Source organism: Antennarius striatus, chromosome 14 (assembly GCF_040054535.1).
Source record: "Antennarius striatus isolate MH-2024 chromosome 14, ASM4005453v1, whole genome shotgun sequence".
Classification (NCBI taxonomy): Eukaryota; Metazoa; Chordata; class Actinopteri; order Lophiiformes; family Antennariidae; genus Antennarius; species Antennarius striatus.
The window spans coordinates 4,368,669-4,385,737 of NC_090789.1; the positions used below are offsets into that span (position 1 = coordinate 4,368,669).

The window sequence follows — 17,069 nt, forward strand, 5'->3', positions numbered from 1 at the left end:
TTTTAAACAAGCTAAAAGTAAATCAGGATATTTCAAACCACAGCTGATTTTAAACTGAAACAACAATCCTTTTACTGGGTTTCAAAGATTCAGTGTCTAATGACCAGATTTCCCTGAGAGTCTTGAGTGAAAAGTATCTCATTTTCTTCGTCGTCAACCAGAGTTTTGTGTGCAGAGGTTCTCACTGTCCTGGTGTTTATATTACTCTGATCTTTAAGTGGACTCTTGGCGTGGAGATCTCTGTGTGCTATCACCCGGAAGCCTTCAGAGTCCTGGGTAAACAACATGGCAAGGTTGTCCTCATCAAACTCTCTGCATGATTGATGTGTTTTTTTTAGGGGGGAACTATTTGGTTTTATCCACTTGAATTGTGAGTCAAGGTCTTCTTTATCTAATTTTTTCCATGGGTGCACTGGAATGTGTTTTAGAGGTAATGCAGATTTTGGTTCCATCCATTTCTGATTTGAAAGAAATTCAAAATGCGAGAGAACTGAGTGTTTCCTTGGGGACTGAGAAGAGAAAAACTTGTTATTTTCTCTATGAACATCCATGTGAGAAGAATCACGGTGTTCAGATGATTTCTGAGTGGATGTTTTCACGTCCACGCCCATGCAATCAATAAAGTTCCTCTCACTTTGAAGACTGAAGAAGTCATTTAAATCCTTTGCTGGTATTTTTAAGGTGCTCTGGTAAAATTCATCATCAGAGTATTGGCTATACGTGAAAAGTGGGTCCTGACTCCATGCCTGTGGAACAGGTTGACTGTCATCTGACAATTCGGAGGTTGGGGTGGATCTCCTCTTACTCTGTGGTGGATTTATCTCCTCAAACGTCTCCTCTTCCAAATCAAAACTTTTGTTTTGAGAATACGTGCAACTTGCTGCCAACCCCTGCAACATTTCTTGAGGTATATTTTCAGTTTCCTCTTCATGAGCAGCAACAGCCTTAGAGTCAAGGAAGTCAAGATCTGTTTCACGTCTCCTTTTAATCCCACATGGTTCAAGTGTGGGTGCAGCTGAGGCATTAGTGGTTGAGGTAGACACTGAAGAGGGTAGCACTGGGTCCACAAGTGGTGCTTCAGAAGTAGACATCTTATTATGAACTTCTGGTAAAATATGCAAAAAGTATTATGTTAACATACAATGATATTTATGCTTTCAAGTTATTCTATAGCAAGTGAATAGTCTACTGCTGTTTCATTATCTTCTGACTGGTTCAGCTGAATATGATGTTGATCTTTACGTGTCTTAACCTGATGGAGTTTTTGCAGCTTACCCTTATGCTGAGGTCTGAAGAAGGTGGATATGGAGCTCTGTTTAGTCTTTGGCATTTGCATTTTTGTCTGAGTAAAGTTGAAAGCCGTAGCCGAACTGTATCCTCCACCTCCCGGCAAAGGACTGAACATTTTAGAAATACGAGGAGTGACTCCCTTCTGAAATGCAATACACGATCCTTAGACACTTAACAACAGCGGGATACTTTTAATATGGTGATACAGAATTTATTAAATTCATTATTTATCTAATATCTTACAGTGAGTTACAAAAAATCACAAGTCATGACTTGAAGGTAGCTTGAATTGACTTACTCGTTTAGCTTTTACTTTCAGTTGTGAAGCGTCCAGCCAAACTCCACACTCCTCTTGAGCAGGAGCCTTCTGTGCAGATTTGGAGGCCTTCATGGTTGATGGCGAAGAGTCATTCTAAAATACTTTTGATGTATGTCAGGACTAGTTTCTATTTATTCACATAATGATTGACATCCCTCCATGTCATAACTTTCAAAATAAAACTAGCATTGTCCGTACCAGTTAGCCAGCTTGCTAATCCTAGCTTGTTGGAATTTCATTTCACTTGCGTTCGCCTTGTAAGGTAATTAAGCATATACCAGTTGAAACGACATCATAAAACTGTGGAATAAAATTAATTTTTAATTTCTTGTTCTTTCATATAAGCCCACGTAAATAACTTATAAACTGTCTTCATTAATAAAATTTGTCCTTGTTACGATTTGAGTCTGGCGCCCTGACGATTAGCTGCCCCTGACGTTTGACTGTAGAAACTATTAAATGTGGTAATACCGTCAAATCCATAATGTTCACCAACAGCTTCTTTAAGAGAATATCACAAAAATAAGTATGCATAAAATGAAGCGATTATATTTGAAATGTTGATATATATATTATTTTAAATTTACATTTACACCTTTTGTACGGCACAAAGGACACCTAATATTTTGACGTCGCCGGTCCTCGCTGGAGGGTGTGTTGTTGTGACGTCATTAGCTGAAAAGGTGAGTAAGGTGTATACTAATTTCGTCGATTAAACACCAATATCGAAATAACGTAAACGTCTATTGACATCCAGTCTGCTACAACAACTTCGATCACGTCTGTTCGTGTTTGCGTTTACCGATAAGATCCAATTTGACACAGTTTTGATAAGACAAGAAGGAAGTGCTAGATGGCTAGCTTCAACAGCTAGCTTTGGTACAGCTTGTTCGAGACAATTAAAGGTCTGATGACCTTCGAGTTGGGTTATTTGTACAGTACATATGAATAAATACAGGGGATAAAACTTTAGCTAATTATTATTTCATGTATTTATTTTGTGTTTTTTTTCGGACACGTTATTACAACAGACTTCACACCATCACATTTGCAACAACATCCGAAAAAAAGGGGTGACGGGTAGAAGTCATTTGGGTTGTGAAATTCCCCCAGAATCAACAAACACCTCTTGTTACAATATGTTGTCAACCAATTTATACATTAAACTTAACGTTTAAAATATTGTGGCACCTTGTTGTTTCAATACAGTCCCAAATAGACGTATGTGTCGGCATACGTTCACTAGAGCCCACGCAGACACGGGGTGAACATACAAACGCCACACAGAACGGGACTCGAACCCGGAACCGTCTTATGGTTTGATGTGACTAATGTTCAGCTCTCGTCAAAGACTCTGATGTTTTTATGACATTCGATCTTCCTGTGATTTTCAAAGCCCACAGATCATAGGAATATCTCCTTACATGTTGTTCATATAAAACCTTCTGACATGGCTTAAGCCTTTCCAAAGAACAACCAGCCCTGACAGGAAACGTCTTTCCCAGTCATCCAGGAGTCGTCAACCCGTCCAAACACAGACCTTTGTCCAAGCAGTAAGAATTGTCATATTTCTAGTTCATCTTCAGTGGAGTCCAGTATCTCAGTGCATCTCCAAGTCCATTACGAGCATGTGAGGGTTGATGGACTCCTGTCTCCATAGCAACGGTGAACAACAATTTACGGTGACACAGAGTGGCAGATTAGCGCAGTGCAGTTGCGGGTTCGAGTCCCGTCCTGTCTGGAATTTGTATGTTCTCCCTGTGTCTGCGTGGGTTCTCTTAACATGCACTTCAAATGAATTGGTTGGTGTGAATGTGTGCGTATTGTGTGTCTTTCATATGGCTCCGTGAAGCACCAGCGTCGCTCCTGGAGTGTACCCTGTGTACCCTGCCTCACGCCCCAAGTCCGCTGGGAAAGGCTCCAGCAATATGAATTCAAAGAAACGCATTCTTTGGATTCATGCAATTTAGAAATAAAAATTATTTTTACATATACATGGTGCAAAAGGTTTGATGTTCAAAAGACTTTCCTTTGTGCTTTTTTTTTTTTTTTTTTAACCACAATACTAATCAGTACACAATTCCTTTTCAGGTTAAGCTCTAATACATCAGCATCATGTTTCACGGGGTACCAGTCACAGGAGGTGTTGGCGGAGGTAAGAAGTTCAAATCTTATGCCTGAAATCATGCATTCAAAATATGCAGTCAACAGACTTTCAACATAACTGACAATATCCCTGAAAATGTTCTTTTGTTTCTTACAGCTCCAGCTAATAAACCAGAATTATATGAGGTAATTGTTTTTAAAATTATTTTATGCCTTAATCCTTGGCAAGTAGGATTTTCATGCACCTTAAAGAAACAATTACATGAACTGAATTGTAATTATCTATTTTGGATAGAAGAAATTCTTAATTATATCGGACCTCTGATAAAATCAGAAATGTGTGATATTCTACTTATTGCTGTCACCATACATCATGTCTCTTCAGGAAGTGAAATTGTATAAAAATGCAAGAGAACGAGAGAAGTAAGTGCCTTCTATTTAGCATCTCCAAATACCAACCTAATAAAGCCTCCACTGATTCATGATGTGACCAGTGTTAAAATATCTCATCAGTACATCTTTTACTCAAGGTATGATAACATGGCGGAGTTGTTCGCTGTTGTCAAGACCCTTCAGGCCTTGGAGAAGGCCTATATCAAGGACTGTGTGACACCTAATGAGTGAGTTGTGTTTAAAACTGAAAACATGACAACGGTGATTGTGATTGTATGTTTCTGATGTCCAAACATTGACGGTTTCAGGTACACTGCCTCATGTTCCAGGCTGCTGGTTCAGTATAAGGCTGCTTTCAAACAGGTGCAGGGCTCTGATGTGGGCTCCATTGATGATTTTTGCAGGAAGTACAGAGTGAGTTTACATTCTCATGCATCCCCATAGAACGCTGATGATTTTATGAATCATCTAATTTTGTGTACAATACTTGTGTGCCCCATGTTTATTTTGTTTTTAAGCTTGACTGCCCATTAGCAATGGAAAGAATTAAAGAGGACCGGCCAATCACCATCAAGGATGACAAGGGCAACTTGAACCGCTGCATTGCAGATATAGTTTCTGTAAGTCCTATATGTCACCTCGATCATTTTAAACAATTGACTTAGCCAATCTTATTTTGGGCTTTGGCCAAATAATTTTTTTAATTTTTTATAAATGATTTAGGATGTTCAGCTGCAGCACTTAAATACCTGAAGTAGTTTTACTTAATTTGTCTAATTCTCTGGGCAGTTGTTGAACAACGTGAACAACTGTTACTAACAGAGTCTACTGCCAACTTCAATCACAACTGATTAAGTCAGACAAACCAATAAAATAATGTGTTATAATGTATTATAATGACAAATATATTGTGTCTAGATGAAGTTGGGTATGTGTTGAGCTTTCTTCCATGGCTTTTCATTTTCTTTTACCTCCTGTTTGCTCCAGCTTTTCATCACTGTAATGGACAAGCTGAGACTGGAGATCAGAGCCATGGATGAGGTAAACAAAAGAAACACAGAGCCATTATAAAAAATAGACATCAACAGTTGCTAAAAGATTCTTTTCCACTAATGCAGATCCAGCCAGACCTGAGAGAACTGATGGAAACCATGAACAGAATGAGCAACATGCCTCCAGACTCCGAGGCAAAGGACAAAGTCAGCCTCTGGTTAGTTAGGTTTGGCCAACTGGTTTGCAGTGTTTGGGCTGTTCAACTTTGTGTTAGTTTCATGCAGGATTTAAGTCACAGTGACAGAGCATACTTGCTACGTTTGGAATGCTTGCATTGCACGACTTGTGTGTAAATTTGGTCTAAAAAGTCAGACGAATACAGTACTGGTCCTTAATTCTTCACCTGAACATGTCAGTGTTTTAATATATATGTATATATTGTGCAATCTGGCTACCTTGTCTTTGGGGTGGCAGTGGCTCAGTGGTAAAGTGGGCGGTAGAGAGGGTCGTCCTATGATTTCAAGATCGGCGGTTCGATCCCTGCTCCCGCTCAAAAAAATACCCGGTGGTGAGCTGACAGTGGGAGCACCTCTGGAGCACTGCTGAGGCGCCCTTGAGCAAGGTGCCATCCCCTTTAAAAATTACTCATTTAAGGCGCACCAAGATGTGTCTGCCTGCCACTCTACCTCCCTTGCATGCCTACAGGGCCCCTTGTGTATGTGTGTGTGTGCTACAGGGGCCTGTACACACTAATATATATATGCATGCGTTTGAATCATTAGCTAGAGTGTGCATTCTTAATTTCCCTTCGGGGATCAAAACAGTATATTAAATTAAAATTAAATTGAAAAATTAAATTATCTTGTGATGTACAGTTCGAAGTGTATGAAGTAAGAGTCTTGTTCGTATATATGTTTCTTGACAGTTGGCAATCTGTTGAAAACATTAGACATTTATAAAAAGTTGTTTTTCTCATTAGAATAGTTTATTGACCCTGAGGGGAAATAGCTTTTCGTTGCACTGCTCAAGAATGTTTTAAGAAAAGGTTCACATAGGCAAATAAAATAAAAGCCCCATACCACAATATACTAATAAATAAAAATTAATAAATGTGGGGACTGTGGAGTGGGAACTGGCAGTAGAGAGGTTCCCTTGAGCAAAGCACCATTCTCCTACAAGTTGCTCGTAGGGCACCCGCTGCTCTACTTGTCACTATTTACTTGTATACCTATAGGCCCCTTGTGTGTGTATATGTGTGTTTCATGGCCTGTAACAATATACATATGTGTGTAAAAAAATAGTCTGGAGTGGAAAAATAATTTCCCCAAAGGTATGATAAAAGTTTCTTCTTATCTTTTCTCATCAGGTTGACGACCCTCAGCGGCATGTCGGCTTCAGACGAGCTGGATGACAGTCAGGTGCGGCAGATGCTGTTTGATCTGGAATCAGCCTACAATGCCTTCAACCGCTTCCTCCACTCTTCATAAAGCATCGATTCTTTGTTGATCCAATATCTCTCAAATTGTGACACTTCTTTCTCTTTATGGTTATTGGTGGGGACTGGATTTATGTCCCATCTTACTTCATATCCCCCTGTTATTCCACTTCCATTTATTTACTATGTTCTTTATTCATGTTCTGTACTTTTCAGTTCTAATCATGTTATATATTACTTTCTACCTGTCACAACATGGTGTTTGCATCAGGGTTTTTCCTGTGCTGTGTGCTTTATAACAGCCAAACATATGTGAAGAGTTCTTATGTTGCCTTTGCTAAAAGTTTACTTCAGACTCTCTTTTTTGTTCTAATCTTAAAAAGGTTCCAAAAATTTTATACTCAAGTTGTGCAGAGAACCTAAAGAGATGCATTATAGTGTGTGATTTGGCAGTCTGCAAAAGGAAAAAAGGTTGCAATTGCCTTTGTGTCATCGGAAAGATAAATACTTGTATTTTACACTTTGGTACCCAAATTCTATCTGCTCTCTTCCAGTTGTGCTAAGATTATCATTTTTTTTGTTCTGTCGGGCGTGTTTTTTCTGTCACACTTTACTTCTGTAGAGTTCCACATTAGTTTTTGTAATAGAATAAAAGAAGCTGACAAAGTTATTGGTTATTGGAAAATAAATACAGATGTAATAATATTTTGGAAGATGTTTAGACCGCACTTAGTAATTATATTTCCAGTTTTGTTGAAGGAATAATGTGTTAATTTTCCTCCCCTCTTCTGTTAACGCATCTAATCCATATTTCCTTTTAGTGAGATTCAGGCCACATTAAGCTTGGTGGATGTACCTCCATCTTATATTGCTTATTGATTATGGTTTATCCTCAAACACCTTTAGGGAGAACATATTTATTAAGATTTATAAATGTAAATAAAAGTGTTGATTTTTAAATATGAGCATGTACCACATTTTTAGAAATAAAGATGGAAAATCTGCCTCAAGCTGGACTTGTGTTGTGCTGATTGTGTAAAAACGGATCCCTGTTTTTATCATTGAATTCAAAACATGAACTTGTGATTTGAAATTTTTTTCTGGTGTAAGGGGAATCAGTGAGAGTTGTTCTTACTATCTTCTATGCATTAGTGATAAGGTTTCAGCTGCTGAGTTGTACAGCAACAATATAATGACCTGTGTGCAGATAAAAACATGGTAGGTGCCAAAAATTTTGTGTATACTGTTGATGCCAAGTTCTAATTAATGGTACTACATCAAATACAAGTCATGACATTTAAACTCTTCGAACACGAAGTTCCTGTACTAGGACCCTTATTTTGCAATACTGTACTAGCCAGACTGCTGACATTCTCAAAATGTTAATTGCCATTATGAAGTACACGTTTTTCCAACTGTTCTTCTGGCAAACATTTAACCACTTTTTTTCCATCTGAACAAATTCTGCCGAGTGGAAGCATGAAAATGTTTCTGCTTCAAATGATGAAACATCTGTTCCTCGAATGGGTGAAGAAGACCAAAAATCTGATCTAAATTTCAGTTCTTGTCTTTGATACTTGGTGCTTTATGCTTCTGACTCACATCATTCAGTACTCGAATATTATTGACCTCAGTGTACTGACTTGAGCTTTATTAGGCCAACCTAGCCTTAATACAGAATTTATGTCTGATTAAAGATACTTCACTGGGGATTATGCTCCATGTAAGCAGGAAGTAACAAAAACAATGAAGATCTAAAGTATCTTTGCACAATCTCGTCATGCACATAATTTGGGATGCTTGCAAAAGGACGGTATAGTTACCCTAAAAACAAAAAAGACAGCAAAATGTGCAATATTTTAGTCATCATCCCCAGAATAAATCAACAACACTGGACCTATCCTGCATTTTCCATAATGCAAAGCAATAAAATCTTTCATTAGACCATCCCTGATCAAAATGACATGAAATACTCCAGTATATACAATACTGTACGCACAGGTTTACAGTTCAATTGACTGCAAGGTTTATTTGGCTATTGGATTCTAATGTGAATTCGCTTAAACATTTATGACTTTTTTCCTGTATTTTTTTGTCCTTGTTTTAATTTATTGCATTTCCTCTTATTTCCCCTGCATCTCTATATTTAATGCAGATATTTGAATTCTGCTGCTGCTCCCAATAAAGGGGCAAATATGTTCAGCACTCAACATATTACTCATACTGAGAGTAAATCTAGTTCCTTATTAACTTTATCTTTACGTAATCATCAACAAAAACAATAGCAAAAACAAAACAAAACAAAAAAACAAGAACCACGGCAGTCACAGACTGCAACATCCCGTGACAGCTCTGAATTCAAAATTTTACCCTGACCTACTTGCATAGGTCAAAGATCAAAGCCAGTTCTCTGACCTAATGTCATAGATCAAATCAGTAGCTTTGCTCTATAGTCTCACTCACACTGGCCTTCTCCCTCAACTTTCTATCTTATCCAGTTCCTGAGTGTACAAAAGTTGAAATTTGACCATGACCTAGTTTTCTCAAGGTCAACGTCATCATCTCATTTTCATCCCCATTTGCTGCCCGAGTGATGTGCTTTTTGTTTTATCTTTCTATGGGTTGGTGGACTAGAGAACGGACGAACACACGAACACTGACAATTACAATACATCACCTCTCTGAAGCGGGATGTAAATAAGTTTCTGAATCTTGAGCGCTGCGTTTAAATCACTTCCTTGTCTGACGTCATCAGAAGCTCTAACATTCGCCATTCGTGCTGCGGCTCCTTTAAGACCGCGAGTGTATCCGTTACCAAGACGACACGACACGACAGAACTGCAGCAGCTTGAGCCTGAACGACAGGAAGTATTCAGAATTAGAGGATAAACTATTAGGAAACAAGTGAGTGCGGCTAAATAGACGGAGCCGCTGCTTTTCGACCTACACTGACCGGACGATAATCTCCGCGACGTCCGGCCACAAATTGGGATTGTTTTCTGACGCTGCGGCTACAGAACACCTGTTCCCTGGACGCTCAAGCTTTTCTGCGCAGCAATCAGAAAGTATGATGCTACTTTATGCATGAATGCAAGAACCAACATCTAAAGACAATGAACCAAAAGCATGGATCGGCATTCGTGTCTGAGGTGGAGGAACACATTACCCTCAAGTATGAAATCAAGAAGAGGTTAGGGAAGGGGGTGAGTGACTTCATACCGCTTATTTATACTGGTTTAATAGAAAATAACATGCATTTATCTCAGTGGGCATAATCACATTTCTAACCAGTGCAAACAAATACTATTTACAAATGCTTAGTAATTTTTTAAAAGCTTTTTTACTGTGCACATGAAATTCAACCACATATTTAACCCATGTGCTACAGTCTTAAGACTAATCTCTTGACTAAGCCTGACTTAAGTTATTTTGTGAATGCCAGTAATACAGGATTTATGTACTTTGACAGAACAAACACCTTTTGCAACTCAGCTGATGTGAAACACATTTGTCCTCTGGAAACCTGTTTGCTTTCCTCTCCAGTGCTGCAGTTGCCAGATGACCTAGAAATCAAACTTGTTTCTCTCCATAGAAGGTATACAGAGACTCCTAAAACGCTGCTCTGGTGGAAATGACCAGGTGGTAATTGCCACGTCAGCTGGCTATCCGAATGTACCTGAGAATGACTCATGTTACCATCCTGAAGAGCCTGTTTGTACATGTGGGGCTATAGTATCCCAAGCACTGTTGCTTCAGGGTGATCAACACCGCGCTGTGTGACTTTACAGTCATAAACTGCCTTCACTCGTCTGTTTTTCTTGTAATCACTATGGCTTCATTCGGATCCAGGAGTGCTGTGTGCATTACGTCCAATATTTCCAGTGACAGTGCTCTCCTGTGTCTCATCCATAGCAGTGCCGTTTTTATATGCAATACCTGTATGTCAGATCCTATCACCATGGGAACAGACACCTAGAATTTGGATCACTTAACCTCTCCTAACAGATGACCTGAAGTTTTATTATGTGTCTATCTCAGGCTTATGGTATCGTATGGAAGGCAGTCGACAGACAAACAGGTGAGATTGTGGCTGTTAAGAAGATTTTTGACGCCTTCAGGAACAGGACAGATGCTCAGGTGTGTGCTTCATGTGGCTGATAATGACTTTATGCCATGATTATAACTGATTCATTAACTTTGTCACATCATATTTATTATCCAGCCCAAGTTACAATTCTTTTCACCAACTGAGCCCTTCAGAATGAAGCAAAATGCTGTCAACAATTGCTTTTCTGATATGACCCTTTTAACTGAGAATGAACATTCTGAATGGATCTTTAGAGGTTAAAAAAAGTCGAAGTAATAGAGAACAATAGAGAGACTAACAGGGAGATATTATTTGTGCAAGAAAAGATTAATTCCTGACAAATGTTGCCTCTCTAATATGCTTCAATGGAAATATGTTTAGCTATTTTTTGAATAGTACTGGATTCTTGTGTGTGCTGATTTTAGGGCTGCATGTTACACCTTGTTGAAGGTCATATCCTAACTGATTTTCTATCCTGTTGCAGCGGACATTCAGGGAAATCCTGTTCCTTCAGGTAACAAGAATTCTCACCCCATCAACAAACGCATCGCATCAGTCTTACAGTTTAAAATCTTAAATCCTTCATGATTGAGAAAACAGCTCACACACATGTAACAAGAGGGAAATATGCTGTTACATTCCCTTCCACGTTGCCTCGTTTATTACAACCCTGTTCCACTTTCCTCACTTTTTGTGTTTGTTTTATTTTTATTCATTACTGTTCCTTCATATTTATATGCATGAAACATGTTGGAAATGTTTCTTTTTCAGCTCCAGAGTTTACCAGATTCTCATGATAATGACTCGTAGGTGGATAAAACTTCCTTTTGGCTTGTCCCATTAGGGGCTGCCATTGTGTGATTTTTTTTTTTCTCCATTTAGATACATGCTCTTATACTTTTGTTGAGGCACAGGAAAATTGAAAGTGAAACAATACAAATATAACAAGAACGGCAGAGGATAAGCTACTCATTATTTGCTGACCTTCATTTCTGTGGCCTTCATTTTTGCCACCACCCTCAGTCAGCTGCTGTCACGAACAGTGACCATTACATAACTCCTATTTAAACTTTCCATGATGTTTACACATCCTGCCAGTTATAGCAACTAGAGGTAGCTGTCTGTGTGTCTTTGTCTCTAAAGAAATTGTATTCCCCTTGCAGGAGTTTGGAGACCATCCCAACATTGTCAAACTTCTAAATGTCATCAGAGCCCACAATGATAAAGATATTTACCTCATCTTTGAATACATGGGTGAGCGTTGAAAGCTCTTCTATGGTCTCAGTGTGTGTGTGTGTGTGTGTGTGTGTGTGTGTGTGTTTGTGTGTGTGTGTTGGCTGCCTCCACTGTCTTACTGCTGAGTCCACAGTTTGGCCTCTCCCTCTCTGCAGTCTAATCCATGAATCAACACCAGCGTTTCGAGCACAGATCTCCTGTTTCTCTCTGGCATTTATTTATCAGGAAACTGTTTTTCTGTTGAAATAATTGTGCATGTGATACAGACATTTCTCTGTCAAGTTGTAGCCACACATTTAATTTACAATCCAGCTATCCTTGAATGTTGCTTTAAGTGTAACTTTTTCTTTCTGTTTTGTACCAGATACCGACCTACATGCAGTGATAAAGAAAGGCACGTTACTAAAAGATGTCCATAAACGTTACGTGATGTACCAACTCCTCAAAGCCATTAAATACTTGCATTCAGGAAATGTTATCCACAGGGACCAAAAGGTACGCTAGGTGGAGCTCGTCAACAGTTAGTTGTGGAAAAATAAAGATACATCCTCATGTTTTAAATCATAAAGCATAGAAATACTACAAAATCTTTGTTTTGCAATGCTTTCAACCAATGTTTGATATAGAGTACATCACATTCGCACAATGCTGAAATTGCTGATTGCTTGAACAGAAAGTTTAACAGTCATAATTAGAATTCAATCCCTCCCTTTTACCTTTTATTTTAATTGTCTGTTATATTCCCTTCCCTCAGCCCTCCAGATAAATGAAAATGAAGCTACTATTGTCCTAAACTATGTCTTTCTTGTCTGTGCCTCCCATAGCCTTCCAACGTGTTGTTGGATTCCGACTGTGTAGTTAAGCTGTGTGATTTCGGATTGTCCAGATCACTCAACAAGATCCAAGAGGACAGCGGCAATCCAGCTCTGACGGAGTACGTGGCGACACGGTGGTACAGAGCCCCCGAGATCCTGCTGGGATCCACAAGGTATCAGAACAGGGATTAGCCTCAGCTGTCAGTAACTGCACCAATACCTCTGCATCACAGTTGATTGAACAGTTCTGAATATTGTCTTTTAATTCAACTTCTTTGAAAAAATAGCTATGAGTGTACCAGACTGTGAAAATTGTAATTCTTGTCCAAAGATACACAAAAGGTGTGGACATGTGGAGCCTCGGCTGCATCCTGGGAGAGATGCTGCTGGGAAAGGCCTTATTCCCCGGGACCTCCACCATTAACCAAGTAGAGAAAATCATGAGTTCCATACCACACCCCAGCGCAGAAGGTAAATTAATTTGAATCCCTCACATTTTACCTCAAGCAATGATCAATATTAATTTCTTTGAATTAATTAAGCATGATCTAATTTTCAGATATTCTTGCAATCAAGTCTGAATATGGATCTTCTGTCATTCAAAGGATGTTACTGAAGTAAGAAAATATTCCTGCTGCACACAGAATATGTTACTAATGGATTCTCATGTCTTCTTTTTCATTAGGTATTGTTTCTCAATTCACATGCAGTATTTTATTTGTATGTGAATTCAGTTTGGGAACAGTAGGATTATTTAGAAGTTATTTGGAGGTTGTGCTTATTATATAGTCATAGCGATTATTGCTGCGATGTAATTATGGAGTGACAAATCAGAATAATTACTAGAACACTGATTGCTTAACATGTTCAAAAGGTGTGGCAGAGTGTGATGAGATGTTTTAGTGGGCAGGTAGAATCAAATTGTCTGTTTGATCTGAATCCAGGGCTTTGTTTGCGAGGTTTCCTTCACACTGTACAGAATAACTCTTTAATGGACCCATGTTCTTTTATTTTCCTTGCTAAATATTGACTACGTACTCAGATTTGTCTAGGTATTTTCAGTCAAATCCTAAATATACAATCCAACAACATCCCAGGGAGTCACTTCCTCTGCCGTCTATTTTTGAACTAAAGGTGAATTTCTGCTATGTAAAAAGTTGTGAGAAGTGAGCCAACCAGACTTGCACAAAATGCACCTCATACTTCTAGCATCTTGATGCTAATGTAGCTGCTGCCAGCATAACAGGCCTGATTTTGTCAAGAAGGTTTGTGCAAATGGTACTTGATTGTGATGCCAAATCACTTAAGCTCTTTTCCTTCACTCAACAACAAGACAACAGGTGCCTTTGGAGGATCTACTCCATTCGTCTGTGCCTGCTGATGCTCTGGACTTGTTGAAAGGTTTGCTGGTTTTCAACCCGGACAAGCGGCTAACAGCTGAACAAGCCCTCGAACATCCATATGTAGCCAGGTATTAAGGATCAAACATCCCCACTAATGATGGTGAATTAGTAGGTGTAGCCTCATTAAACTCACAGCAAGAGGATTACAAAGATTTCTTTTTTTTGTTTGGTTTTGTTTGATTAATTAAATTTAAAAAATGGATGGTATGCTCCTGGTGCTGAGTAGAGATTGAAGAGATTAGTATTTACATGAATGATTATGGTGCTGGTATTTGTATTGGGTGCTATCCTATTTCCACAATTGTGTTTTTGTCCCTGTAGATTTCACAGCCCAGCCAAGGAGCCAGCTCTTAACTACGATGTCGTTTTGCCAGTGGATGATGATGTGCAGCTATCTGCTGTTCAATACCGCAACAAACTGTATGAGGTACACAAAGAGTCATAAAGGACATTTTGTCATTCCATCTGATCACATTGAGTAACTAAACAGTAATTTTCCCATTCTCTATCTGCAGATGATGCAAGAGAGGAGGAATCATCAGGGGATGCTAAGGCTAATCCAGTCAAAAGACAGGAGCTGTGCAGATAGTGGAGAGAAGCACCATGTAGGAGCGAATGGCAGTAAGGATGATGATCATGAGGTGAAAGCACAACATGAAGGGACCGATGAAACAAACTACGTGCCTTCAAAAGCAAGCACCACCAAGCCAGGGACTGTAAATATGCCATCTGCTGTGGTCAAGATGGATCCTGTAGCCGGCGTCGGCTGTGGAAAACTCACATATAACCCCATCACACATGCCCCAAGTATGTGTGAGCTTATCTCTCCAGGTTCTGCACAAGGCTGGCTATCAAACCTTTTTTGGTACTAACCAAAATATACTCACTCTGTATCTTTAATCTACTTGATTCTGATATAAATATGGCCAAATATTTGTGTTTGCCTGTAAGTGTTAACTGTCCAAAGGTTTATGCATTTTCAATGAAATCTGAACTATACATGTCTTCTAACAAACAGTACAAACAGTTTAAAAGTACTCCCAAAGAAAAAACAAACCCTTCTTTTCTTTTTTACTTTCAGATGGTTTTCTTCAGAGTACAACCCGTCCTCATTATTACCATTCCACTGCAGCAAGCACGAGACAAGTGGAACAAACCAGTAACACAAATGCAGCATCACCATCCAGAGAGTGCAACAACACTGACGTAGTAAGCAACCGACTAAGAGAAGCTGGAAAAATTAATTTTGGAATGGGACCATAAGAACCATAAGACCATAAGAAGACAGTGCTGACCAAATATGAAACAGGATGTCGCTGCCTCTTTTTTTTTTGCTTTGGAATATTTTCAGAAACATATTTATTGCACTTTAGGTGTTCACAGGAAGTGTCTGCCAGATTGTAGCCTGTATTGTGAGGCTATCAAGCATAGAGTGTAGTTTTACAACAATATTATCTCTCCGGTGGTGACATACTTCTTAAATGTTCCGTTTTGTTTTCTCTAGATTTCAACATGTTTTTGATCTTTACATCTTAACGTTTTATTATGGGCTGTGTTCACTTGCTTCTAGTCATGACCATGCTGTGTGGCTGACTTGATATTTTCTTTGTCTGTTTTTCTTACCCTTACTAGTCCATGGACCAGATTCTGCAGAGAGGACGTTCAGCCCCTGCGACCCACAGTCGATCCTTTTCATCGGCCATAAACCAAACCCAGAACAACCTGTTGGTTCGCAAGGATGAGCTGTCTCTGACCTCTGGGCTACAAGTCACTGTTGCACACCTGGTCTGTTCACTGTACCTCAGGACATTCTTGATGAAATATTGATTCAAATATAGTATTAATTAAAATACATATAATTTTAAAGTTTCAATAAGGTATTTTGATTAATCTATTATTTTCTTGCCCGTACAGAACCAGCGTTCAAATTCTCAGACTCGACCACATTTCAGCAAGAAAGTATTTCAGAGTAACTGCAATGTGGCGGCTGCAGGTGACCCTCGAGCCAAACTGGGCAGCTACACTCAGGCCTACGGTACTATCAACAAGAGTGAACTTGATAGTCTGCTTCGAAGCCAACCTTCCAACTAGTACCCACCATTATTTTAGTGGTTACATAAAAGAGGATTCCACAACATTCCACAACGTTTGCCTTGTGACAGGATATAAATCACACAGCAAAATGAAAGAAAAAGAGGAAAGAAAAAAAGCTCAAATGTCATTTTTATAATGTGTAGATTTTACTGATTATGACAGCAAATATATATTTGTAAAAATCTATTGTGTTTGGATATTACATTTCTGTTTAACTATAGCAGCATTTTATCATAATGTTTGTATTTTATTTAAATAATATAAGCATTAATTACCAAGTTGAATTATATTTGTTAATGAATGCAATAATTTAATTGTTTTTTTGGAACTATGCACCACTTTTTGCACGTCATCTGAAAGGTTAAGTTGTCGATCTGTGTAAAATATGCAAATTGTTTAAATGATGGTATGCATCAAGGATTTGTTGTAGGAATCTTACTTTTCATGTCAATATGGCAGTAACAGAAAATAGATGATATGTTCTTTTCATGTGGTCACAAAGCAAAAACATTCAAGTTTCTTTTTTTTTCTATATTTAAGCAGAGGTTAATATCAGGTATTTTAAATTTGTAATAATATACAAATATCACCAGAGCAATGTAAATATCTTTATATATCTTTATATTTATATAGATAAATAAGCTTTGGCAGGAATTTGGGTCCTGCTGATAAATTATACTAATAATGTTAGTAATAATATCAATGTTAAAGTGGCATTATTTATTAGTAAAGTAGAAACTTTGATGAAATGTTTAATCCAATGTTTCGCCAATCTTTTCATGTAAACTAATGCAATTCCTTTATCCTGTAAGAAAATAAATAATAATAAATAATAAACAACTCTTTAATATTCGACGCACGATGGGGGCGCACTACCAGCATTCTGTATAACAAGCAT

General features: G+C 38.5%; 3 protein-coding genes across 4 annotated transcripts; 2 read left to right on the top strand and 1 right to left on the bottom strand.

The window, feature by feature from the left end:
- Position 1: 1 nt before the first annotated feature.
- On the bottom strand, positions 2-1,881 carry LOC137607710 (aurora kinase A- and ninein-interacting protein). The gene is made up of 3 exons (XM_068333639.1): positions 1,589-1,881; positions 1,276-1,432; positions 2-1,105 (listed from the first exon to the last, which is right to left on the bottom strand). Exons 1-3 carry the CDS (start codon positions 1,679-1,681, stop codon positions 90-92), a joined length of 1,266 nt encoding a protein of 421 aa, XP_068189740.1. The 5' UTR covers positions 1,682-1,881; the 3' UTR covers positions 2-89.
- Positions 1,882-2,259: 378 nt separating this feature from the next.
- vps28 (VPS28 subunit of ESCRT-I) lies at positions 2,260-7,536 on the top strand. Its single transcript, XM_068333013.1, has 10 exons — positions 2,260-2,292; positions 3,701-3,764; positions 3,873-3,901; positions 4,101-4,138; positions 4,246-4,335; positions 4,417-4,522; positions 4,627-4,728; positions 5,096-5,149; positions 5,227-5,318; positions 6,468-7,536. The coding sequence occupies exons 2-10, from the start codon at positions 3,725-3,727 to the stop codon at positions 6,586-6,588; spliced, it is 672 nt and encodes a 223-aa protein (XP_068189114.1). The 5' UTR covers positions 2,260-2,292; positions 3,701-3,724; the 3' UTR covers positions 6,589-7,536.
- A 1,852-nt stretch (positions 7,537-9,388) lies between these two features.
- Positions 9,389-16,355, top strand: mapk15 (mitogen-activated protein kinase 15). Of its 2 annotated transcripts, none has more exons than XM_068333306.1 (14): positions 9,389-9,739; positions 10,575-10,673; positions 11,108-11,137; positions 11,787-11,877; positions 12,224-12,354; positions 12,684-12,847; positions 13,006-13,145; positions 13,234-13,291; positions 14,008-14,145; positions 14,399-14,504; positions 14,593-14,884; positions 15,159-15,286; positions 15,710-15,862; positions 15,992-16,355. In XM_068333306.1, the coding sequence occupies exons 1-14, from the start codon at positions 9,617-9,619 to the stop codon at positions 16,166-16,168; spliced, it is 1,830 nt and encodes a 609-aa protein (XP_068189407.1). In that variant the 5' UTR covers positions 9,389-9,616; the 3' UTR covers positions 16,169-16,355. The 2 variants fall into 2 exon arrangements, with proteins under 2 accessions (XP_068189407.1, XP_068189408.1); XM_068333307.1 differs by lacking the exon at positions 9,389-9,739 and adding an exon at positions 10,090-10,131.
- The last annotated feature ends 714 nt before the right edge of the window (positions 16,356-17,069 follow it).